Genomic DNA, 27,276 nt, shown 5'->3' with positions numbered 1-27,276 from the left:
AGCAATGACCGGCGATTAAACAGAAATTAAAAACAAAACAACAACAACAACAACAAAAAAACACTATACCAATCAGATTGGGATTTATTTTTATATACTGCTCAAACTTAAAAGTTTTCACCGACCTTTGTGGAACTGGGATCAGGAAGACGTCTTCCTGAACCCGGACCCTCATTCTGATTGGTGGAGGAAGTGACGTGGGCATAGGAGCAACCAAAGTTTGAGTTGGAGGCTAGAGTAAACAAAATAAAACATTCAAGCACTGTTAAAACATCTGTATTTAATGTCATCAACTCTTTGTAGAAAGACAAAGCAGAGTCTGTACTAGAGAAATCAGGAGACCTGACGAGGGCAGTATTACGCCTTTTATACCTCCAGCCTACCGTAAATTCAGTAGAAGAAGAATAGCAGCAATGGCGCCATTGAGAGATCACATCGCGATCCTGAATTAAGTTTGAAGATGTTGGTTTGGCCGTGTCGGTTGTTGTTGCAATAATGTCTTCAGTTCAGAATCTTAGAGAGTTTATCAAGGAGAGATTAACTTCTGCTGCAGAAGAAATCTTCTCAGAGTTTGAAAAAACGATCGTCCGGTATGAGGAAGAGATCCGTCAGCTAAGACTGCTTGATATCAGACCCGGGATAAAGTCACACAATACAGGTGTGGAGGTGTGAGGGTTGCGGGATCATCGTGTGATTCACGTGGGCATGATCTAAATGCATTGAACTAGTAATACACCACAGTAAAGTGTATGAAGTTATATCTGTGCAGTGTTGAGAAGGTTACTTTTAAAATGTTTTCCACGAAAGATTACAGAATACATGGCCCAAATGGAGTTTGTAACTATTCCATTAAGTTACTCAATGTGAATAACGTATTCTGAATACTTTGGTCCGGATTACTTTATTACTTGCTTGTTACAACTACTTGAATGTACTATTGCTGTGTGAATTATTGCTATAACTGAAGGCTACTAGCCACCGAGCTAACATTGTTAGCTGGCTTTAGCTAAAGTTATTTCATAGACTAAAGACTGTTAGACTTGATTCATAGCATTAACATCCTGCTAGCTACAAACAATCATGTGCAGTTCTGAAAGCAATCTCAAGTAAATTTTTAAATCGTGATGTAAAATGAGTAACAGTAGGGTGGACATTAGGCAAGGCTGCAGTTTTTGCAGCGATCTCGTATAGAACACAATTTCTGTATCAGTAATAGGTTTTCTTTCTGTTTGCTTTCAGAACTGCACATAATTATTTGCAAGTAGCAGGTTGTAATGCAGCCTTCAGTAATAGTAATGAGTCACACAGCAATAGTACATCGAAGATTCTGAAGTGAGACATAACCTAGATAGCTACATAAACTAATACAAGGTAGTTGTAGTAGGCTTACGTTAGGGCTGTACAATCAATAAAGATGAGGCAGAACCTGGTAGCTCCAAACAGAAGGACCAGTCAAAACAAATTGAGGATGTTATTCCTAAATGAGGGGCTCCCCCTGTTGCATGGACATGGTTTGGTTATGAAAAGTCTGACACGGATCAGAAAACTGTACTATGGAAATTATGCCCAGACTGGTTCCCACCACGGACTCAAACACGACAAACCTCTTCGACCACCTACGCATGAATCATGTGAAAGTTTGTGGAGAGAGTTTATAGATGAGAAGCAAAAAAGAGCCATCAGGTGCTCAAAATAAACCTTAGACTCATACGTTAGAACAGGCTTTTCCCCCACGTGTAATAAATACTCAAAAAGAAAATGGCGGCCGTTACAACATATATCTAAAAATATATAGTGCATTGGTCAAAATACTCGACTCCAGGTACACGACACCCAGCTGAAAACACTTCATGAAAGTCAAGTTGCCCAATATTCACAAAATTTACAGAAAAAGCACTATTTTGTCATATATATCATTATCGGGACGAGAAACGTCTTATATTGGGATATGAGATTTTGGTCATGTCACACAGCCCTAGCTAATGTTAGTCTTTAAAAAAAGAATGTACTTCCAGATGTTTCTTTCGGGTGGAGTCTTTATAGTTGAGAGCAGCTCGGTTTCTGGGTCCATTGTATAACTGACGCCACCAACATTACCAAGAGACTTACACTAGAGCTTCTTGTTGCGTGTTTTGTTTGGGTTTCCGGTAATGCGTGAAATCAACAAAATTAGAGAGGGTATAGCCTGACATATGAAACAGGAAAAGACCATCGTGTAATCCATTTATTTAGAAGTAACTGTATTCTAATTATTACCAAATTATCGGTAACTATCGGCGGCACGGTGGTTAGCACTGTTGCCTCACAGCAAGAAAGTCCTGAGTTCAATTCCACCATCAGGCCGGGGTCTTTCTGTGTGGAGTTTGCATGTTCTCACCGTGTTTGCGTGGGTTCTCTCCGGGTACTCCGGCTTCCTCCCACCGTCCAAAGACATGCAGCTTGTGGGGATAGGTTAATTGGATAATCCAAATTGCCACTAGGTGTGAATGTGAGTGTGAATGGTTGTCTGTCCCTATGTGTTAGCCCTGCGACAGACTGGCGACCTGTCCAGGGTGTACCTCACCTTTTGCCCTATAACAGCTGGGATAGGCTCCAGCGCCCCCCGCGACCCTGAAAAGGATAAGCGAATGGATGGATGGATATCGGAATACAGTTACTCATGTTTTGTATTTTAAATGCATAACGCCGGTACATGTATGCCGTTACTCCCTAACACTGCATCTATGTAAACATACTTACGGCCACTTTGTTAACTACACCCGTTCAACTACTCTTTAATCCAAAATGTAATCAGCCAATCAGATGGCAGCAGTCCATGCATTTCAGCATATAGCGATCAGTGACGGTGATTGAAATCACTTTGATCATGGTGTGGGTGTTGGTGCCACATTGGCTGATCTGAGTATTTCAGAAACTGCTGATCTGTTTAAATTTCCAGCACAAACATCTGCATGATTTACAGAGAGTAGTCCAAAAAAGAGAAAATATGCAGTTCCCTTAAAATGACATTGAGTTCTCTGTACTCGGGTCTCCAGAGTTACCAGCTCTCAACCCAACAGAGCATCTTTGGAATGTAGTGGACCATGAGATTTGCATCATATTTATTAGTAAAATGTTAAAAGATTAGCATTAACAGCATATCTTACCTGCCGTCGTAAAATACTTTAAGCTTTCATGATCATATTCAGATCATGCTGCTGTTCATTTGTTTGTTTATTCACAGTGTGTGATGATCACTGGCAGTCACATCTAAAAATCAGACCCCAGACAGCTGTAAGGTTATCAACATCATCCAGTGAACAAATGACTATCAGTGAATGTTTCTGTGGCAACATAAAACGCAAGCTAAATTCTCAATAGGTGACCGTTTTCATCCTTCTTGAGCTTTCTTATCATCACATTAGTCACTATTTTCTTGTGTCCTTTTGTTGAACACGAAGGTCTGGATGATCAGCAGTTCTGTGACCATGAGAGGAGCTCCAGTCTCAACCAGGAGGACCCAGAGCCTCTACAGACTAAAGAGGAACAGGAGGAAATCTCCACCAATCAGGGAGGAGAGCAGCTTGCACTGAAGCAGGAGGATGAAGGGATTAATGTCTGGACCGGAGAACAGCTGGATTTGTTGTGGAAACCTGGATCACGGCTGACCAGATTTGGTATGTAAAAGTGTAATAAGCAGATTTCATAATATAGAAATGAATATGACTTATAACAAAATGTCACAAAGACACATGGCGTGCATTACCGCCTGGGATACTGCCTCACTGGAGACATGTTTTCTGTTTCAGATTTAAGTCATGTTAGCCCAGAACTGTACGCAGAATGTAGAAAAATGTTGAGACAATGAAAACTGTGGATTATTGGCCACAAGGACCAAGTTGGAGTAGTGAGCTGTACGCCTCATAAATGATGACTTTCTGCATGTAAACAGAATTCTTCTCTGTTCGCTGCATGAGAGAGAATATTTAAATATCGCTCACATATCTGAGAGACCTGCTCACAGTGTGACTTTTTTCTTGTGTGTTCTGTCCATCAAGACCTCCCACAGCAACATGATTGTAAGGAAAATGAGGATCTGGATGACCCGCAGGTCTGTAGCCAGGAAAGGAACTCCAGTCTGGACCAGCAGAACACAGAAACACTATAAAATAAAACTACAATATAAGACGAGAAACGTCTTATATTGGGATATGAGATTTTGGTCATGTCGCACAGCCCTAGCTAATGTTAGTCTTTAAAAAAAGAATGTACTTCCAGATGTTTCTTTCGGGTGGAGTCTTTATAGTTGAGAGCAGCTCGGTTTCTGGGTCCATTGTATAACTGACGCCACCAACATTACCAAGAGACTTACACTAGAGCTTCTTGTTGCGTGTTTTGTTTGGGTTTCCGGTAATGCGTGAAATCAACAAAATTAGAGAGGGTATAGCCTGACATATGAAACAGGAAAAGACCATCGTGTAATCCATTTATTTAGAAGTAACTGTATTCTAATTATTACCAAATTATCGGTAACTATCGGCGGCACGGTGGTTAGCACTGTTGCCTCACAGCAAGAAAGTCCTGAGTTCAATTCCACCATCAGGCCGGGGTCTTTCTGTGTGGAGTTTGCATGTTCTCACCGTGTTTGCGTGGGTTCTCTCCGGGTACTCCGGCTTCCTCCCACCGTCCAAAGACATGCAGCTTGTGGGGATAGGTTAATTGGATAATCCAAATTGCCACTAGGTGTGAATGTGAGTGTGAATGGTTGTCTGTCCCTATGTGTTAGCCCTGCGACAGACTGGCGACCTGTCCAGGGTGTACCTCACCTTTCGCCCTATAACAGCTGGGATAGGCTCCAGCGCCCCCCGCGACCCTGAAAAGGATAAGCGAATGGATGGATGGATATCGGAATACAGTTACTCATGTTTTGTATTTTAAATGCATAACGCCGGTACATGTATGCCGTTACTCCCTAACACTGCATCTATGTAAACATACTTACGGCCACTTTGTTAACTACACCCGTTCAACTACTCTTTAATCCAAAATGTAATCAGCCAATCAGATGGCAGCAGTCCATGCATTTCAGCATATAGCGATCAGTGACGGTGATTGAAATCACTTTGATCATGGTGTGGGTGTTGGTGCCACATTGGCTGATCTGAGTATTTCAGAAACTGCTGATCTGTTTAAATTTCCAGCACAAACATCTGCATGATTTACAGAGAGTAGTCCAAAAAAGAGAAAATATGCAGTTCCCTTAAAATGACATTGAGTTCTCTGTACTCGGGTCTCCAGAGTTACCAGCTCTCAACCCAACAGAGCATCTTTGGAATGTAGTGGACCATGAGATTTGCATCATATTTATTAGTAAAATGTTAAAAGATTAGCATTAACAGCATATCTTACCTGCCGTCGTAAAATACTTTAAGCTTTCATGATCATATTCAGATCATGCTGCTGTTCATTTGTTTGTTTATTCACAGTGTGTGATGATCACTGGCAGTCACATCTAAAAATCAGACCCCAGACAGCTGTAAGGTTATCAACATCATCCAGTGAACAAATGACTATCAGTGAATGTTTCTGTGGCAACATAAAACGCAAGCTAAATTCTCAATAGGTGACCGTTTTCATCCTTCTTGAGCTTTCTTATCATCACATTAGTCACTATTTTCTTGTGTCCTTTTGTTGAACACGAAGGTCTGGATGATCAGCAGTTCTGTGACCATGAGAGGAGCTCCAGTCTCAACCAGGAGGACCCAGAGCCTCTACAGACTAAAGAGGAACAGGAGGAAATCTCCACCAATCAGGGAGGAGAGCAGCTTGCACTGAAGCAGGAGGATGAAGGGATTAATGTCTGGACCGGAGAACAGCTGGATTTGTTGTGGAAACCTGGATCACGGCTGACCAGATTTGGTATGTAAAAGTGTAATAAGCAGATTTCATAATATAGAAATGAATATGACTTATAACAAAATGTCACAAAGACACATGGCGTGCATTACCGCCTGGGATACTGCCTCACTGGAGACATGTTTTCTGTTTCAGATTTAAGTCATGTTAGCCCAGAACTGTACGCAGAATGTAGAAAAATGTTGAGACAATGAAAACTGTGGATTATTGGCCACAAGGACCAAGTTGGAGTAGTGAGCTGTACGCCTCATAAATGATGACTTTCTGCATGTAAACAGAATTCTTCTCTGTTCGCTGCATGAGAGAGAATATTTAAATATCGCTCACATATCTGAGAGACCTGCTCACAGTGTGACTTTTTTCTTGTGTGTTCTGTCCATCAAGACCTCCCACAGCAACATGATTGTAAGGAAAATGAGGATCTGGATGACCCGCAGGTCTGTAGCCAGGAAAGGAACTCCAGTCTGGACCAGCAGAACACAGAAACACTATAAAATAAAACTACAATATAAGACGAGAAACGTCTTATATTGGGATATGAGATTTTGGTCATGTCGCACAGCCCTAGCTAATGTTAGTCTTTAAAAAAAGAATGTACTTCCAGATGTTTCTTTCGGGTGGAGTCTTTATAGTTGAGAGCAGCTCGGTTTCTGGGTCCATTGTATAACTGACGCCACCAACATTACCAAGAGACTTACACTAGAGCTTCTTGTTGCGTGTTTTGTTTGGGTTTCCGGTAATGCGTGAAATCAACAAAATTAGAGAGGGTATAGCCTGACATATGAAACAGGAAAAGACCATCGTGTAATCCATTTATTTAGAAGTAACTGTATTCTAATTATTACCAAATTATCGGTAACTATCGGCGGCACGGTGGTTAGCACTGTTGCCTCACAGCAAGAAAGTCCTGAGTTCAATTCCACCATCAGGCCGGGGTCTTTCTGTGTGGAGTTTGCATGTTCTCACCGTGTTTGCGTGGGTTCTCTCCGGGTACTCCGGCTTCCTCCCACCGTCCAAAGACATGCAGCTTGTGGGGATAGGTTAATTGGATAATCCAAATTGCCACTAGGTGTGAATGTGAGTGTGAATGGTTGTCTGTCCCTATGTGTTAGCCCTGCGACAGACTGGCGACCTGTCCAGGGTGTACCTCACCTTTCGCCCTATAACAGCTGGGATAGGCTCCAGCGCCCCCCGCGACCCTGAAAAGGATAAGCGAATGGATGGATGGATATCGGAATACAGTTACTCATGTTTTGTATTTTAAATGCATAACGCCGGTACATGTATGCCGTTACTCCCTAACACTGCATCTATGTAAACATACTTACGGCCACTTTGTTAACTACACCCGTTCAACTACTCTTTAATCCAAAATGTAATCAGCCAATCAGATGGCAGCAGTCCATGCATTTCAGCATATAGCGATCAGTGACGGTGATTGAAATCACTTTGATCATGGTGTGGGTGTTGGTGCCACATTGGCTGATCTGAGTATTTCAGAAACTGCTGATCTGTTTAAATTTCCAGCACAAACATCTGCATGATTTACAGAGAGTAGTCCAAAAAAGAGAAAATATGCAGTTCCCTTAAAATGACATTGAGTTCTCTGTACTCGGGTCTCCAGAGTTACCAGCTCTCAACCCAACAGAGCATCTTTGGAATGTAGTGGACCATGAGATTTGCATCATATTTATTAGTAAAATGTTAAAAGATTAGCATTAACAGCATATCTTACCTGCCGTCGTAAAATACTTTAAGCTTTCATGATCATATTCAGATCATGCTGCTGTTCATTTGTTTGTTTATTCACAGTGTGTGATGATCACTGGCAGTCACATCTAAAAATCAGACCCCAGACAGCTGTAAGGTTATCAACATCATCCAGTGAACAAATGACTATCAGTGAATGTTTCTGTGGCAACATAAAACGCAAGCTAAATTCTCAATAGGTGACCGTTTTCATCCTTCTTGAGCTTTCTTATCATCACATTAGTCACTATTTTCTTGTGTCCTTTTGTTGAACACGAAGGTCTGGATGATCAGCAGTTCTGTGACCATGAGAGGAGCTCCAGTCTCAACCAGGAGGACCCAGAGCCTCTACAGACTAAAGAGGAACAGGAGGAAATCTCCACCAATCAGGGAGGAGAGCAGCTTGCACTGAAGCAGGAGGATGAAGGGATTAATGTCTGGACCGGAGAACAGCTGGATTTGTTGTGGAAACCTGGATCACGGCTGACCAGATTTGGTATGTAAAAGTGTAATAAGCAGATTTCATAATATAGAAATGAATATGACTTATAACAAAATGTCACAAAGACACATGGCGTGCATTACCGCCTGGGATACTGCCTCACTGGAGACATGTTTTCTGTTTCAGATTTAAGTCATGTTAGCCCAGAACTGTACGCAGAATGTAGAAAAATGTTGAGACAATGAAAACTGTGGATTATTGGCCACAAGGACCAAGTTGGAGTAGTGAGCTGTACGCCTCATAAATGATGACTTTCTGCATGTAAACAGAATTCTTCTCTGTTCGCTGCATGAGAGAGAATATTTAAATATCGCTCACATATCTGAGAGACCTGCTCACAGTGTGACTTTTTTCTTGTGTGTTCTGTCCATCAAGACCTCCCACAGCAACATGATTGTAAGGAAAATGAGGATCTGGATGACCCGCAGGTCTGTAGCCAGGAAAGGAACTCCAGTCTGGACCAGCAGAACACAGAAACACTATAAAATAAAACTACAATATAAGACGAGAAACGTCTTATATTGGGATATGAGATTTTGGTCATGTCGCACAGCCCTAGCTAATGTTAGTCTTTAAAAAAAGAATGTACTTCCAGATGTTTCTTTCGGGTGGAGTCTTTATAGTTGAGAGCAGCTCGGTTTCTGGGTCCATTGTATAACTGACGCCACCAACATTACCAAGAGACTTACACTAGAGCTTCTTGTTGCGTGTTTTGTTTGGGTTTCCGGTAATGCGTGAAATCAACAAAATTAGAGAGGGTATAGCCTGACATATGAAACAGGAAAAGACCATCGTGTAATCCATTTATTTAGAAGTAACTGTATTCTAATTATTACCAAATTATCGGTAACTATCGGCGGCACGGTGGTTAGCACTGTTGCCTCACAGCAAGAAAGTCCTGAGTTCAATTCCACCATCAGGCCGGGGTCTTTCTGTGTGGAGTTTGCATGTTCTCACCGTGTTTGCGTGGGTTCTCTCCGGGTACTCCGGCTTCCTCCCACCGTCCAAAGACATGCAGCTTGTGGGGATAGGTTAATTGGATAATCCAAATTGCCACTAGGTGTGAATGTGAGTGTGAATGGTTGTCTGTCCCTATGTGTTAGCCCTGCGACAGACTGGCGACCTGTCCAGGGTGTACCTCACCTTTCGCCCTATAACAGCTGGGATAGGCTCCAGCGCCCCCCGCGACCCTGAAAAGGATAAGCGAATGGATGGATGGATATCGGAATACAGTTACTCATGTTTTGTATTTTAAATGCATAACGCCGGTACATGTATGCCGTTACTCCCTAACACTGCATCTATGTAAACATACTTACGGCCACTTTGTTAACTACACCCGTTCAACTACTCTTTAATCCAAAATGTAATCAGCCAATCAGATGGCAGCAGTCCATGCATTTCAGCATATAGCGATCAGTGACGGTGATTGAAATCACTTTGATCATGGTGTGGGTGTTGGTGCCACATTGGCTGATCTGAGTATTTCAGAAACTGCTGATCTGTTTAAATTTCCAGCACAAACATCTGCATGATTTACAGAGAGTAGTCCAAAAAAGAGAAAATATGCAGTTCCCTTAAAATGACATTGAGTTCTCTGTACTCGGGTCTCCAGAGTTACCAGCTCTCAACCCAACAGAGCATCTTTGGAATGTAGTGGACCATGAGATTTGCATCATATTTATTAGTAAAATGTTAAAAGATTAGCATTAACAGCATATCTTACCTGCCGTCGTAAAATACTTTAAGCTTTCATGATCATATTCAGATCATGCTGCTGTTCATTTGTTTGTTTATTCACAGTGTGTGATGATCACTGGCAGTCACATCTAAAAATCAGACCCCAGACAGCTGTAAGGTTATCAACATCATCCAGTGAACAAATGACTATCAGTGAATGTTTCTGTGGCAACATAAAACGCAAGCTAAATTCTCAATAGGTGACCGTTTTCATCCTTCTTGAGCTTTCTTATCATCACATTAGTCACTATTTTCTTGTGTCCTTTTGTTGAACACGAAGGTCTGGATGATCAGCAGTTCTGTGACCATGAGAGGAGCTCCAGTCTCAACCAGGAGGACCCAGAGCCTCTACAGACTAAAGAGGAACAGGAGGAAATCTCCACCAATCAGGGAGGAGAGCAGCTTGCACTGAAGCAGGAGGATGAAGGGATTAATGTCTGGACCGGAGAACAGCTGGATTTGTTGTGGAAACCTGGATCACGGCTGACCAGATTTGGTATGTAAAAGTGTAATAAGCAGATTTCATAATATAGAAATGAATATGACTTATAACAAAATGTCACAAAGACACATGGCGTGCATTACCGCCTGGGATACTGCCTCACTGGAGACATGTTTTCTGTTTCAGATTTAAGTCATGTTAGCCCAGAACTGTACGCAGAATGTAGAAAAATGTTGAGACAATGAAAACTGTGGATTATTGGCCACAAGGACCAAGTTGGAGTAGTGAGCTGTACGCCTCATAAATGATGACTTTCTGCATGTAAACAGAATTCTTCTCTGTTCGCTGCATGAGAGAGAATATTTAAATATCGCTCACATATCTGAGAGACCTGCTCACAGTGTGACTTTTTTCTTGTGTGTTCTGTCCATCAAGACCTCCCACAGCAACATGATTGTAAGGAAAATGAGGATCTGGATGACCCGCAGGTCTGTAGCCAGGAAAGGAACTCCAGTCTGGACCAGCAGAACACAGAAACACTATAAAATAAAACTACAATATAAGACGAGAAACGTCTTATATTGGGATATGAGATTTTGGTCATGTCGCACAGCCCTAGCTAATGTTAGTCTTTAAAAAAAGAATGTACTTCCAGATGTTTCTTTCGGGTGGAGTCTTTATAGTTGAGAGCAGCTCGGTTTCTGGGTCCATTGTATAACTGACGCCACCAACATTACCAAGAGACTTACACTAGAGCTTCTTGTTGCGTGTTTTGTTTGGGTTTCCGGTAATGCGTGAAATCAACAAAATTAGAGAGGGTATAGCCTGACATATGAAACAGGAAAAGACCATCGTGTAATCCATTTATTTAGAAGTAACTGTATTCTAATTATTACCAAATTATCGGTAACTATCGGCGGCACGGTGGTTAGCACTGTTGCCTCACAGCAAGAAAGTCCTGAGTTCAATTCCACCATCAGGCCGGGGTCTTTCTGTGTGGAGTTTGCATGTTCTCACCGTGTTTGCGTGGGTTCTCTCCGGGTACTCCGGCTTCCTCCCACCGTCCAAAGACATGCAGCTTGTGGGGATAGGTTAATTGGATAATCCAAATTGCCACTAGGTGTGAATGTGAGTGTGAATGGTTGTCTGTCCCTATGTGTTAGCCCTGCGACAGACTGGCGACCTGTCCAGGGTGTACCTCACCTTTCGCCCTATAACAGCTGGGATAGGCTCCAGCGCCCCCCGCGACCCTGAAAAGGATAAGCGAATGGATGGATGGATATCGGAATACAGTTACTCATGTTTTGTATTTTAAATGCATAACGCCGGTACATGTATGCCGTTACTCCCTAACACTGCATCTATGTAAACATACTTACGGCCACTTTGTTAACTACACCCGTTCAACTACTCTTTAATCCAAAATGTAATCAGCCAATCAGATGGCAGCAGTCCATGCATTTCAGCATATAGCGATCAGTGACGGTGATTGAAATCACTTTGATCATGGTGTGGGTGTTGGTGCCACATTGGCTGATCTGAGTATTTCAGAAACTGCTGATCTGTTTAAATTTCCAGCACAAACATCTGCATGATTTACAGAGAGTAGTCCAAAAAAGAGAAAATATGCAGTTCCCTTAAAATGACATTGAGTTCTCTGTACTCGGGTCTCCAGAGTTACCAGCTCTCAACCCAACAGAGCATCTTTGGAATGTAGTGGACCATGAGATTTGCATCATATTTATTAGTAAAATGTTAAAAGATTAGCATTAACAGCATATCTTACCTGCCGTCGTAAAATACTTTAAGCTTTCATGATCATATTCAGATCATGCTGCTGTTCATTTGTTTGTTTATTCACAGTGTGTGATGATCACTGGCAGTCACATCTAAAAATCAGACCCCAGACAGCTGTAAGGTTATCAACATCATCCAGTGAACAAATGACTATCAGTGAATGTTTCTGTGGCAACATAAAACGCAAGCTAAATTCTCAATAGGTGACCGTTTTCATCCTTCTTGAGCTTTCTTATCATCACATTAGTCACTATTTTCTTGTGTCCTTTTGTTGAACACGAAGGTCTGGATGATCAGCAGTTCTGTGACCAGGAGAGGAGCTCCAGTCTCAACCAGGAGGACCCAGAGCCTCTACAGACTAAAGAGGAACAGGAGGAAATCTCCACCAATCAGGAAGGAGAGCAGCTTGCACTGAAGCAGGAGGATGAAGGGATTAATGTCTGGACCGGAGAACAGCTGGATTTGTTGTGGAAACCTGGATCACGGCTGACCAGATTTGGTATGTAAAAGTGTAATAAGCAGATTTCATAATATAGAAATGAATATGACTTATAACAAAATGTCACAAAGACACATGGCGTGCATTACCGCCTGGGATACTGCCTCACTGGAGACATGTTTTCTGTTTCAGATTTAAGTCATGTTAGCCCAGAACTGTACGCAGAATGTAGAAAAATGTTGAGACAATGAAAACTGTGGATTATTGGCCACAAGGACCAAGTTGGAGTAGTGAGCTGTACGCCTCATAAATGATGACTTTCTGCATGTAAACAGAATTCTTCTCTGTTCGCTGCATGAGAGAGAATATTTAAATATCGCTCACATATCTGAGAGACCTGCTCACAGTGTGACTTTTTTCTTGTGTGTTCTGTCCATCAAGATCTCCCACAGCAACATGATTGTAAGGAAAATGAGGATCTGGATGACCCGCAGGTCTGTAGCCAGGAAAGGAACTCCAGTCTGGACCAGCAGAACACAGATCCTCCACAGACTAAAGAGGAACAGGAGGAAATCTCCACCAATCAGGAAGGAGAGCAGCTTGCACTGAAGCAGGAAACCAAAGGCATCATCATCTGGACCGGGCAGGAGCTGGGCATCATGTGGAACCCTGAAGTAAAGTTGCACAGAATAGGTATGCAAAACTTTAATAGATAGATTCAGTTTTGTATTAAGAAATCTAACTCATGTTGGGTCCTAATCAGACCTCCAATATACTTTATAGAGGCACATGAAGAATTTAAAGACCGACTGCAATAAGGAAACTGACGTAATATTCTAAGAGCCAAAATGTCTAGCCCTCCCAGTGTCGCCCCTGTCAGGACTGTCTTATGTTGAAAATAATTGAGTACAAGAGAGAGGAAGACACCCTACAATGAGTTGAAACGTCAGCTTGTTATTTATTCCTCCATATTCATATTTGTCATTCATATGGTCACTTTGTTTGTCCCTCCAAATTGCAGTCGTCACTCCTTCGCCTGTGCTGCGCCCCTGCACCTGCAGGCACACTTACAGTGAATATCAAATTTAATAACAGGAAATTAACTAGGCATGTACTTTTCTTTCTTTTTTTGGCCACATTTTTCAAGTGACCTATATTTGACAACAGCATATAAAAAAATAAAACAAAAAAAAGAACTTTAAATTATGTTTTTGGTGTGCCATCTCAATGTTTTCAGTGGCCCCCATATGGCCACCCATATGAAAAAATTCTGGAGCCGCCCCTGTACATTATGACTGAGTACATCCACTAAACCTTTTGTGGATAACATAACAATCCCCATGAGGACTGAACGATCAATTTAAAAATAAAATATATCGATTTGAAACTAAGCTTTTAGCAAACCACACAACACTATGATAGGTGTGTCCTTGTGCCATGTGTTTCTGGGTCTTTCTTCTTCTTTCCCTTTGGATTCCAGCACAAGGCCTGTGTAGTGATGTTATTGGTGGACTTCCTGATTGTGTGGCCAATCCAGCACCACTTTCTCTCAGAACTGTATTGCTATTGGTTTCTGGTTTGTACTTGTCCACAGTTTGTAATCCTCTCTGGCCACTGGATACGGAGGATTTGTTTTAAGCAGCTGCTGATGAATGTCTGCAACATACAAAGCGCTGTCTTTGCTTCATGTTTACGAGCTATAGAGAAGTATAGGTGTGACCCTGATTTTAAAAATGCTCAGCTTCAGAATCAGAATCAGAATACTTTATTCATCCCGAGGGAAATTAGGGTTACAGCAGGCAGCACGCTAATGGCGCATGCGCACTTACAAAGGAACCTTCTGACCAACTTTACACAAACATCACATTGGGCAGACATGGACATTATGGACAATGCTGGGCATCCTCTGCACACGGCCATTAACAACCAGAAGAGTCTGTTCAGTGACAGGTTGCTTCTCCCAAAGACAAGAACTAACAGACTTAAAAACTCCTTTGTCCCACACGCCATCAGACTGTTTAACTCCTCCCTGGAGGGGAGAGGGAGGGGAAACAGGAGGACAAAGGAGGGGGGAACAACTAAGCTGTAGTGCCTCTTCACCTCACTGTGCAATACCTTTTGTGCAATACTTTTGTAAATAGTCAACGGTGCAATAGACTCAATACTTGAAATGTGCAATTCACTTGTATTTTTATTTTTATTCCTATTTATTCTATTTATCCCCTTCGTATATTTTATTTATATTGTCTCTGTATTTATATATATGTGTGTGTGTGTGTGTGTGTGTGTGTATATATATATATATATATATATATATATATATATAATATTCTGTAACTCTGTAACTTCTGTCGGTGCTGTGCTTTTTTGGAAATCGAATTTCCCAGAGGAACCCACCCGAGGGATTAATAAAGTTCTATCTAATCTAATCTAACATGTCAGAAAGGTAGGCTGATAGGAAAAAACAACGAAAATACACTACATGAGGTAAGAGGAGGAGAAAAAAAACTCCACTCAGACTGAGCTCCTAGTGGGAGAACAGTTTGATAACAGAAAAAATACCTCAGCACAAAAGCACATGACTATCAATACACCATAGAAACACAAGACAAGCAACAGGGGCGGGTAAAGGGTAAGAGAGAGCCGGTGTAGACAGCGCATCCGGTCCTGCAGCATCTGTGCTGGTCCAGTTGACTGCTATCTTCCCCGGTAGGGCACAAGCATCGAAGGCGTTGGAAAGGGAGAGGGGATGAGTGAGTGCTTATCAGTGTAAGTGTGTGTGTCTGCGTGTCCATAGTTTAGCTGAGACAGTGTCCTTCGGCCTATCAGGCTAAGTAAACAGTCCTCCAGCCAATCCAGGTGTCCTTGCATGGGATGGGAAGAATAGCCGTAACACAGCTTGGTGAAATTTCTGACCTCTTGAGTTTCAAACATTTTTTAAAATGATGTTGTTTATTTTTTCTTACTTTTTTTTACACTAAATTTACTAACCCAAGGTGTTATTCACCCCTACTGAGATTTTCAAAGGTCGTCAGCTCAATTCTCCTGCTTTTGTTGTGCAAACCACCCATTATCTTTGAGGCCTGGCACGTTTACTCAGAGTAGCTCAGATCCAAGGCAGGCCAAACCTCTGTGTTACAACCTTCAGAAATGCCTGCCGTATCTATACAAAATATCCCACACATTGACTGACCTGCAAATGTGTAAGACACATTCACAATATATGGAAACACAAGTCTGTTTTATTTATAAAAAATTGTGTGAAAACAGAATGAAAAGTTGCTAATACAATGACATGAGTGACATGTGTGATCTCCCCAGCGTTGCATGTTCTCTCCTTTGCCTGTTCATGTAAAAATAGCAAAACATAAAAAATTAATTCTGTCCCTCAGTTCCAGGTTGGTTCATCTCTTCATCTTTCTGCCTTTTGTCTTAGGTTACTCTCCCACACAGTCTGTCTGTCTGTGTCATAGTCTGTTTGCAGCATTCAGCAATGCAGTTCCTTGACTCTCACCACAGATCTTCCATTGTGACTGTGTATGTGAGGGAGTGGCATTGCATTACTTCAGCACAGTGCTGTGCATAAAAGCAGACAGCCCAGGCTGGAGAATCATTTCTTCTTCGCATTTCTGACAAGGCACATCAGGATGGCCTCTGTATCACTGCCTCACAGGAAGAACATCTGCGCGCAACAGGCGCGCATCCATTTCCTTGCTTCAGGAAATGGATGAAGCAGACTCTGATGGAGGAGAGGTTTCATTTGTCCAGCAGGCCACTGATACCTCCTCAGAAGAATCTAAAAAGGAGACGGAACAAGAACCCAACATGCCTCCATGGAAGAGGCACCGTGGTACTGGGAAGCCCAGTCTGAGCCACACGGCAAAAGACGGCACTGTGTGGGTAGAGGAGGACATTGGAATGCCCAGTGCAGTAGCAAATCGCTCGTGCTTCACTCGTGCTGGACCCACAGAGTCTGCTAAGGTCTGTCATTGCCATAGTACGTAGGGCTGCTCAATTAATCGAATTTTAATCACGATTACGATCTGGGCCTTCAACGATCATTAAAAATGACTGAGCCGATTATTAGCCCCTCCCTAATTTATCCGCGACACCTTAAAGGCCGGTCCGTGAAAATATTGTCGGGCATAAACTGGTCCGTGGCGCAAAAAAGGTTGGAGACCGCTGATTAAGAGGACCCGAGGGAAGCTCGGAAAGCTAAGCAGAAGTTATTTGGAGAGTGACTGCCGTTGGTTGAAAAGAGAGTTTAAAAAAAACAAACTTCAGTGGTGTTGCACACTATTTTATATTATTTTTTTAAAGTCATTGTTAACCCTTTAAAGCCGGTCAGAGCAGCACGCTCCGTTTTGCGTAACTATTTTTAAATCCCTGTAGAACCTGAACCGTGTAAGCTAGCGCAATAATTTGTTTTGCATATGAAACCGGAGGAGTTGTACTTACATCTGATGCCATCAGCTTGTCCTCGGTCACGGTTTCGTTCCACATATAGCTTTGCAAAAATTGCATAAAAAGCGCTTGCAGGAACAAAAACATAATATTCCAGAAACACGCTTTGCCGTTCCTATCAGCTGTTCGTAACACTTCCCACAGTGAAATGATGCACATGCTGTTTTCTTTGCAAATTTGCATCATAGGATTGTTTTTTGTTTTTCCTGCAGTATATAAAAATTGCTGTATCTCCAAAATAAAACTATGAAGACACTCAAAATAAATTTCCTGTGGTGGGAAACTATTTTTTGCAACTTTATTGTATTTAAAGTTTTGAGGGATAAGCCCCTTAAATTTCTCCAAGTAGAAATATACAGTGGGGCAAAAAAGTATTTAGTCAGCCACCGACTGTGCAAGTTCCCCCACTTAAAATGATGACAGAGGTCAGTAATTTGCACCAGAGGTACACTTCAACTGTGAGAGACAGAATGTGAAAAAAAAATCCATGAATTCACATGGTAGGATTTGTAAAGAATTTCTTCGTAAATTAGGGTGGAAAATAAGTATTTGGTCACCTCAAACAAGGAAAATCTCTGGCTCTCACAGACCTGTAACGTCTTCTGTAAGAAGCTTTTCCGTCCCCCACTCGTTACCTGTATGAATGGCACCTGTTTGAACTCATCATCTGTATAAAAGACACCTGTCCACAGCCTCAAACAGTCAGACTCCAAACTCCGCCATGGCCAAGACCAAAGAGCTTTCGAAGGACACCAGGAAAAGTATTGTAGACTTGCACCAGACTGGGAAGAGTGAATCTACAATAGGCAAGCAGCTTGGTGTGAAAAAATCAACTGTGGGAGCAATCATCAGAAAATGGAAGACATACAAGACCACTGATAATCTCCCTCGATCTGGGGCTCCACGCAAGATCTCATCCCGTGGGGTCAAAATGATCATGAGAACGGTGAGCAAAGATCCCAGAACCACACGGGGGGACCTGGTGAATGACCTGCAGAGAGCTGGGACCAAAGTAACAAAGGTCACCATCAGTAACACACTACAACGGCAGGGAATCAAATCCCGCAGTGCCAGACGTGTTCCGCTGCTGAAGCCAGTGCATGTCCAGGCCCGTCTGAAGTTTGCCAGAGAGCACATGGATGATACAGCAGAGGATTGGGAGAATGTCATGTGGTCAGATGAAACCAAAGTAGAACTTTTTGGTATAAACTCAATTCGTCGTGTTTGGAGGAAGAAGAATACTGAGTTGCATCCCAAGAACACCATACCTACTGTGAAGCATGGGGGTGGAAACATCATGCTATGGGGCTGTTTTTCTGCCAAGGGGACAGGACGACTGATCCGTGTTAAGGACAGAATGAATGGGGCCATGTATCGTGAGATTTTGAGCCAAAACCTCCTTCCATCAGTGAGAACTTTGAAGATGAAACGAGGCTGGGTCTTCCAACATGACAATGATCCAAAACACACCGCCCGGGCAACAAAGGAGTGGCTCCGTAAGAAGCATTTGAAAGTCCTGGAGTGGCCTAGCCAGTCTCCAGACCTCAACCCCATAGAAAATCTGTGGCGGAAGTTGAAAGTCCGTGTTGCTCGGCGACAGCCCCAAAACATCACTGCTCTCGAGAAGATCTGCATGGAGGAATGGGCCAAAATACCAGCTACTGTGTGTGCAAACCTGGTAGAGACCTATAGTAAACGTTTGACCTCTGTTAATGCCAACAAAGGTTATGTTACAAAGTATTGAGTTGTATTTTTGTTATTGACCAAATACTTATTTTCCACCCTGATTTACCAATAAATTCTTTACAAATCCTACCATGTGGATTCATGGATTTTTTTTTCACATTCTGTCTCTCACAGTTGAAGTGTACCTCTGGTGCAAATTACTGACCTCTGTCATCATTTTAGGTGGGGGAACTTGCACGATTGGTGGCTGACTAAATACTTTTTTGCCCCACTGTATTTGTGTGGGCTGAGATTTTACTTTCAAAGAAAACACAGTAATGATCAGATAAGCCCACATCAGACACAGTAATGTTTGAAATGCTCAGGCTCTTGGAGATCAGTAGGTCAAGAGTGTGTCCTCTATTATGTGTGGCCTCTGTTACATGCTGAGTCAGCCCAAAGTTGCCCAGAGTGTTACTCAGGTCTTTAGTCCCTTTGTCCTGAGGGTTGTCCACATGGATGTTAAAATCCCCAACAATAATTACACAGTCGAAATCAACACAGATCACAGACAGCAGTTCACTGAGGTCATTAAAAAAGTCTGTGCAGTATTTGGGAGGCCTGTAAACATTAAGAAACACAACTTTGGACGGGGCCTTCAGCTGTAAAGCCACATATTCAAAAGACTGAAAACTTCCAGGAGATAGCTGCTTACATTGAAATGATTCATTAAATAAGACAGCAACCCCTCCTCCTCTCCTGCTCACCCTGGCCTCACTGATAAAACTGTAGTTAGGAGGGGTCGTCTCGATGAGAACAGCTCCACTAAGCGAGTCATGGACTAAAGTAAAACAGTATGTTGGATGTGCCATGCAATGCTCAATTACATGGGTGGGAACTAGTGTGTTAGCGCAGTTAGCTCGTTAACGTGTTGGCCGTCTAGCCCCATGCACGGGGCGATCGGTGGTAGCTCGTTAACGGAGATTTGCCGTGTTGTGGCGTTAAGGTCATTTCAACGAGATTAACCTGAAAGCACTAGTGGGAACACAACGACTATGACTGCACATTTACGCCGACATCATCCTAGTGCAAAGACAAAAACAACAAGCATGCTACTAACTATAGCCGAGTCATTTAGACAGCTGTTAGCACATGATTCTCCTTATGGGGACCTGATATGTTTAATATGCTGCTGAGAATATAGCCCAGAAGAAGCGGATAGTATAGCTTTTATTTTGGAAAGAGACATTTCTCTGTAATAAACTCTCTTTTCCAAAGATGAGTGATTCCTCAATCAGATACAGGGCTCGCAAAATCGCTAGCCCGACATCCTGGGGCTAGCAATTTTTTCAGTCGGGCTACCAAAATCTATCTCTGCCCTGCCCGTCGGGCTATTGTAGGAAGGAAAAATATATGTCAATGCTTTTGCATTCTTTCAGAAATGTAGCTGGGTAATTATGTCATTGGCATCGGTGAGCCACTGTCAATATGTGACATATTGAAATCCCGTTTGAATTTGCGCTTGTTTTTTTGCTTTCACTTTGCAATTTTACAGGTCACCAGAGAACTTCAATCTATACATCTAAAAACCACAGACCAGGCGAGAAATTTGGGTGTAGTGATGGATGCAGACCTAAACTTAGAAAAACACATTAAGACAATAACAAAATCAGCTTACTATCACCTCAAGAATATTTCAAGGATAAAAGATCTGATGTCTCAACAGGACCTGGAAAAACTAGTCCATGCATTCATCTTTAGTAGGCTTGATTACTGTAACAGCATCTTTACAGGTCTACCTAAAAAATCAGTCAGACAACTACAGCTCATTCAGAACTCTGCTGCTCGAGTCCTCACTAAGACCAAAAAAGTGGACCACATCAGTCCAGCTCTGAGGTCTTTACACTGGCTGCCTGTCCGTCAGAGGATAGACTTTAAAGTTCTGATGCTGGCCTATAAAGCTCTGAATGGTTTAGGACCAAAATACATCAGTGACCTCCTAACCCAGTATGAACCTTCCAGATCCCTCAGGTCATCTGGATCCGGTCTTTTATCAGTTCTCAGAGTCAGAACCAGACACGGAGAAGCTGCATTCAGCTTTTATGCTCCTTATATCTGGAACAAACTCCCAGAAAGCCTCAGATCAGCTGAAACACTCAGTTTATTTAAATCCAGGTTGAAGACTCACCTGTTCTCAGCTGCATTTGAATAAAGCACCAAATCCACACTTTTAAGCTTAAATTTCAAAACTTACACTAACTACTGATCTTATCTATTTCTGATTTTATCTGTCTTGATTTTATATACTGTTTTGTTTGTTTGTTAATTAGTTAAGCTTAAATTTCAAAACTTACATTAACTACTGATTTTATCTACTGTTCTGATTTTATCTGTTTTGATTTTATATACTGTTTTGTTTGTTTGTTTGTTTGTTAAGTGGGATTAGAGCTCTGGGTAGCTCCCCAGCTGGGTCTAGACTGGGTCTAGAGAGTATTTTCAATTCGGGGAATTTAAAACAGAAAGTAGCTCGTCCACATAAGGACTGGTAGCTCCCCTTACGATAAGGGTTCAGATCGCGCGAACAGGTGTGGGATTAGAGCTCTGGGTAGCTCCCCAACTGGGTCTAGACTGGGTCTAGAGAGTACTTTAAATTCAGGGAATTTAAAATAGAAAGTAGCTCGTCCACAGAAGGACTGGTAGCTCCCCTTACGATAAGGGTTCAGATCGCGCGAACAGGTGTGAAATGTGTGTGTTTAGTTAGTTTGTTTGTTTGCTTGTTTTAATCAATTTTAAATCATGCTTTTTATTTGTTTTTGTTTCTAATGTCTCTGTAAAGCACTTTGAATCACCTTGTTGTTGAATTGTGCTATACAAATAAATTTGCCTTGCCTTGCCTTGCCTTGCCTTGCTTACCTTCAGGGTCATACGTCACATGAAAACCAAAATAATTCCAAACGCCAGATCTGAATGAGGGTGGGGGAGGTTCATGTTGCAAGGAGAGCTTAACTTCTGTCTTGCTAGCTTGCCCTGCGCTCTTCATTCTGACTATGCTGTCTGTGTTGAGCGCTCAGTGGATCTGCGTTCGACTACTCCGCCTAGGCTGCACTGTCGAGCGCAGATCCACTGAGCGCTCCACACAGACAGCATAGTCAGAAGGAAGAGCACAGGGCAAGCTAGCGAGACAGAAGTTAAGCTCTCCTTGCAACAGGCAAATTGACCCTCATTCAGATCTGGCGTTTGGAATTATTTTGGTTTTCATGTGACGTATGACCCTGAAGGTAAGCGAGTCATGGACTAAAGTAAAACAGTATGTTGGATGTGCCACGCAATGCTCAATTACATGGGTGTGAACTAGTGTGTTAGCGCAGTTAGCTCGTTAACGTGTTGGCCGTCTAGCCCCATGCACGGAGCGATCGGCGGTAGCTCGTTAACGGAGATTTGCCGTGTTGTGGCGTTAAGGTCATTTGAACGAGATTAACCTGAAAGCACTAGTGGGAACACAACGAATATGACTGCACATTTACACCGACATCATCCTAGTGCAAAGACAAAAACAACAAGCATGCTACTAACTTTAGCCGAGTCATTTAGACAGCTGTTAGCACATGATTCTCCTTATGCTGCTGAGAATATAGCCCAGAAGAAGCGGATAGTATAGCTTTTATTTTGGAAAGAGCCATTTCTCTGTAATAAACTCTCTTTTCCAAAGATGAGTGATTCCTCACCAATTCCTCTGACATCGTCTTATTAATCGTTAGCTTACTATGCAAACATGACAAGTGAAATCTCCCGCAGCTTAAACATGTGAGAGGTTGATCGCGCAGAGAATCGCTGAGCTTATGTGAGTGCGCGTGTAAAAGCATTTCAGTTCTGCTGAGCCAAATAAGACAGGTCAGGGTGAAGAAGTGACAGCCAAATAAAAGCTTACCACAAAACGGAGAAGTTATGACAAATCAGACTATAAGGCAAAAAGAAAGTGCAGCTTTATGGTTTCATGGACAAAATAATTTCTGTGGCTGCAATATGACGAGCTATATAACCAGGGCTGCACATAAGTGGTCCACAGGTGCGCATTCGCTGTCAAAATAAAAAACGCGCACAAGGGTTAGGGTTAAATTTAAAAACTGTACTTTTGAGTTAAAATATATATTTATAATTTTAATAAATGACAAATTAAAAAGGCATGAACATTTTTTTTGTATCGAAAAAATATCGAACCGTGACACCAAAGTATCGAACCGAACCGAACCGTGAATTTTGTGTATCGTTGCACCCCTAATATATATATATTGGGGGTGCTAGTAGGTGTTAGGTTCAGGGAATTTACGCAAATTTGCACGGGGTTAGTAAATCTAGTGGTAGGGACTTGCACCAAGAAAAAAGTCAGTATTTCTAGTGTTAACCATAATGTAAACCAACAAGAGGCCACCAGACAGGAAAACATACAAAGAGACTTTAAGAGAATGCTAACTGCCCCAACAGTACTGACCTAAGCCTAATCTTAAAAGTAGAGAGGGTATCTGTCTTCCGAATCCAAATTGGCAGCTGTTTTCACAGAAGAGGGACCTGAAAGGTGAAGGTTCTACCTGCCATTCTCCCCAACTTTCAGGTAATGAATGGTTAATCTAAAAAATAAACAAAAAAATACTGCAGTGAGTGTCCTGTAAAGTTTTTAACTAATTTTAAATAAACTTTTAAATGTTTTGTGCACTTTGATTAAAAATTTTCAGGGATACGACTTTGTTTTGTTTGATTATATATCGTCTTTATTTTCTCATCGTAGATGGTCTGTTTATATTATTTGTAGAGTTTGTAAATGAGCAGCCAAAATGGTTTTCACTGAGTCAGCAAAACTGTTTCTCCCCACAACATGATTTTCATTGGTATATCTAAGCAACATGCTTACCATGTGGAGATTTGCTAATGGTTAAGGCAAAAAATGTATGCTTTTTGATCTGTCCCTTCAGATTTTCCACAACATGACTGTAAGGATGTGGAGGGGCTCACAAATCAGCAGGTCTGTAACCAGGAGAAGAACTCCAGTTTAGGCCAGGAGGATCCTTCACAGATTAAAGGGGAACAGGAGGAACTCAGTACCACTGAAGAGGAAAAACCGCTTGTACTAATGCAGGAGACTGCAAATTTTCCATCTCGTGAAAAAAGTGACCACAGTGAATCAGAACCATGCTGTGACCAGTGCCTTTCTCACAACTCTTCTGACACAGATGAGGATGAAAGCAAGGATGGTAACTCACACAGAAATAAGTCGGAGCAAATCGTATCAGGCTTGTCAGTTCAAAATTCCAAGACAGCTAAGTTATGTAGAACCTGTGGGAAAAGATTTATTTGGAAGTCAGACTTAACTAAACACATGCGAATTCACACAGGCGAGAAGCCACATTGCTGTAGTAGTTGTGGGAAAAGATTTACTAGGAAGAGTCACTTGAATATGCACATGCAAATTCACACAGGTGATAAGCCACATTGCTGTAGCACCTGTGGGAAAAGATTTACTAGGAAGAGTCACTTGAAGAGACACATGCAAATTCACACAGGTGATAAGCCACATTGCTGTAGTAGTTGTGGGAAAAGATTTCATGTAAAATCAAATTTGAAAACACACATGCGAATTCACACAGGCGAGAAGCCACATTGCTGTAGTAGTTGTGGGAAAAGATTTACTGTGAAGGGTCATTTGAATATGCACATGCGAATTCACACAGGCGAGAAGCCACATTGCTGTAGTAGTTGTGGGAAAAGATTTCATGTAAAATCTAATTTGAATATGCACATGCGAATTCACACAGGCGAGAAGCCACATTGCTGTAGCACCTGTGGGAAAAGATTTACTAGGAAGAGTCACTTGAATATACACATGCGAATTCACACAGGTGAGAAGCCACATTGCTGTAGCACCTGTGGGAAAAGATTTACTAGGAAGAGTCACTTGAATATGCACATGCGAATTCACACAGGTGAGAAGCCACATTCTGTATTACTTTAGTACAGTTGAAAATGCATTTCGGAAACCATCCTACATGCTAAGTTTCATTCTTAGAAAATGGTGATGGCAGATCACATAAACAGTGTTTGGATCATTTAAAAATGAGCATTCGGAAAAAAAACCTTCTGTTACGTTTCGGTGTGTCAGTGTTTTGTTTTTGCGTGACTGTTATGTATTTCCTGCTTTACTTTGAAAGTCTGTGTTATTTTAGTGTGTTCAGTTTACGTTTTCCCTGTCTCGTCAGTTCTAATTTGCCCCAGCTGTGTTTCCCTCCTGTGGTCCATTCCCTGATTGCTCCTTCTATGTATTTAAGCCTTGTGTTTCAGTATGTCATGGTCGCGATCTCCCCCGTGTTGTAAATAGTTTGGTGTTTTGTTGTGAATAAATAGTCTGTTGTAAATACTTTCGTTTTGAGACACTTTCGTTTTGGGATTTTGGTGGAGGGCCTTCGTGGTTTTATTTTCCTTATTTTTATTTTCCTGCGTTGCACCCCGGTTGCCTAGGCCGGGGTGTAACATATGGGGGCTCGTCCGGGATCGCTGAGGGGTCCGAGGACCGCTTCAGCCGTCTGTCTTCGCTGGAGGGTCCCGGGATTGCTGGAGGGTCCGAAGGAGGGACAGCTTCGGCCTTCTGTCTTCGCTGGAGGGTCCGAGGACCGCTTCAGCCTCCGTCTGCCTTCGCTGGAGGATCCGAGGGACCGCTCCAGCCTTCTGCAGCTGGTGGGCTGCGTGTCCGTGTGTGCAGCTGGTGGGCTGCTCATCCGCCTTCGCTGGAGCGTCCGAGGGACCGCTCCAGCCTTCATCCGCCTTCGCTGGAGGGTCCGAGGGACCGCTCCCGCCTTCGTCGTCTGCTGGAGGGTCAGTGGGACCGCTCCAGCCTTCATCAGCTTCGTCTGCCTTCATCCGCCTTCGCTGGGGGGGAGGGTCCGTGGGACCGCCCCAGCCTTTGTCGTCGCTGGAGGGTCCGTGGGACCGCCCCAGCCTTTGTCGTCGCTGGAGGGTCCGTGGGACCGCTCCAGCCTTCTGCAGCTGGTGGGCTGCGTGTCCGTGTGTGCAGCTGGTGGGCTGCGTGTCCGTGTGTGCAGCTGGTGGGCTGCTCGTCTGCCTTCGCTGGAGGGTCCGTGGGACCGCTCCAGCCTTCATCCGCCTTCGCTGGAGGGTCCGTGGGACCGCCCCAGCCTTCGTCGTCTGCTGGAGGGTCCGTGGGACCGCTCCAGCCTCCATCAGCCTCGTCTGCCTTCACTTCAGCCTTCGTTTGTTTGATCAAACATTTCACTTGGGGTTACATGTTTGATTTTTGGGTAGGGGGAAATGTTACGTTTCGGTGTGTCAGTGTTTTGTTTTTGCGTGACTGTTATGTATTTCCTGCTTTACTTTGAAAGTCTGTGTTATTTTAGTGTGTTCAGTTTACGTTTTCCCTGTCTCGTCAGTTCTAATTTGCCCCAGCTGTGTTTCCCTCCTGTGGTCCATTCCCTGATTGCTCCTTCTATGTATTTAAGCCTTGTGTTTCAGTATGTCATGGTCGCGATCTCCCCCGTGTTGTAAATAGTTTGGTGTTTTGTTGTGAATAAATAGTCTGTTGTAAATACTTTCGTTTTGAGACACTTTCGTTTTGGGATTTTGGTGGAGGGCCTTCGTGGTTTTATTTTCCTTATTTTTATTTCCTGCGTTGCACCCCGGTTGCCTAGGCCTTGGTGTTGTGCCTCCCACCGGAGGATGGTGGCGGTATTTTCCCTTTTTTCTCTCCTAGGAGGTGGACACCTGGGCGTGGCTGCTAAGTATCCGGGTGGAGTCTTTACCTATCCTCGGACTGGATAATTGATGGACCACCTCCAGTACTTAACGTCCGGATGACAGACACCTGGCAGTGTTTTTTGGGGAACCCCGTTGACTCGATCACGGAGTTGTGTGTGTGGTTATTGTAGTGCAGGCTGGAGTATTCACGTGTACCTCTAGCCTTGCCATGTAAATAATTGTAAATAGGTTAACAAGTGGCGGTCACTTTTTTTTTGTATCTTTGCTGTATAACTTTCACTGTCGCAGCCTAGTAGGCGTGAGAAGCCGTTTTCTTTTGTTGAACAAGTTTTCTCCTGTTTTTCGTTAGATAGTTAGGTAAGTGACTTGTCTTTTGTTTTGGCTTCTTTTTATTTTGGTGTAGGGAAGACTAGGGATTGTTTTATAGGGAGTTTTGTTTATTGTTTTGGCATTGCTCACTGCTGATGAAAATAAATGGCTGCTTAAATACTTAAAAAAGGTGTCGTTGTTGGGGTTTGTGCGTGGGTGGGAAGTGAGTGGGGCAAACTATTTGTTACGTTTATTTACTTGCCGGGACCAGAACGTAACTGAGCTTCTGAAAAGGTTTTCAGAAGCTCAGTTTCTTTTTTCACACATGGACAAGAAAAAGTGTTTGTCTCGCAACATGAAATGTTTGCACCTTTATCACATTTTCTGACATCATTTTTTATTGTTTATGGGCTTTGTCTTTACTGAAGTTTCTTCATTTTCTTTGGCATGGCCTCAACAGTGCTTGAGATATTTTTGGGTCTTGACATAAAAGAACTATTTCTCAGAATCACACTT

At 42.6% G+C, this 27,276-nt stretch overlaps 1 protein-coding gene across 2 annotated transcripts; it reads left to right on the top strand.

Moving 5' to 3' along the window:
• The first annotated feature begins 407 nt into the window (after window positions 1-407).
• On the top strand, window positions 408-26,949 carry LOC147300604 (uncharacterized). Of its 2 annotated transcripts, XM_086285047.1 has the most exons (8): window positions 408-658; window positions 3,441-3,656; window positions 5,683-5,898; window positions 7,925-8,140; window positions 10,167-10,382; window positions 12,409-12,625; window positions 13,043-13,257; window positions 23,661-26,949. In XM_086285047.1, exons 1-8 carry the CDS (start codon window positions 496-498, stop codon window positions 24,695-24,697), a joined length of 2,496 nt encoding a protein of 831 aa, XP_086141173.1. In that variant the 5' UTR covers window positions 408-495; the 3' UTR covers window positions 24,698-26,949. The 2 variants fall into 2 exon arrangements, with proteins under 2 accessions (XP_086141173.1, XP_086141174.1); XM_086285048.1 differs by lacking the exons at window positions 7,925-8,140; window positions 10,167-10,382 and adding an exon at window positions 4,038-4,133 and having other exon boundaries at window positions 5,743-5,898; window positions 12,409-12,624; window positions 13,006-13,257.
• Window positions 26,950-27,276: the final 327 nt, after the last annotated feature.

This window comes from Aulonocara sp. 'chitande type north' Nkhata Bay, unplaced genomic scaffold (genome assembly GCF_057382095.1).
Source record: "Aulonocara sp. 'chitande type north' Nkhata Bay isolate Kocher_YH1m ecotype deep benthic unplaced genomic scaffold, A_spYH_male_GT1.1 unmapped_scaffold_23, whole genome shotgun sequence".
Classification (NCBI taxonomy): Eukaryota; Metazoa; Chordata; class Actinopteri; order Cichliformes; family Cichlidae; genus Aulonocara; species Aulonocara sp. 'chitande type north' Nkhata Bay.
This window is presented reverse-complemented; position numbering and strand designations above follow the sequence as displayed.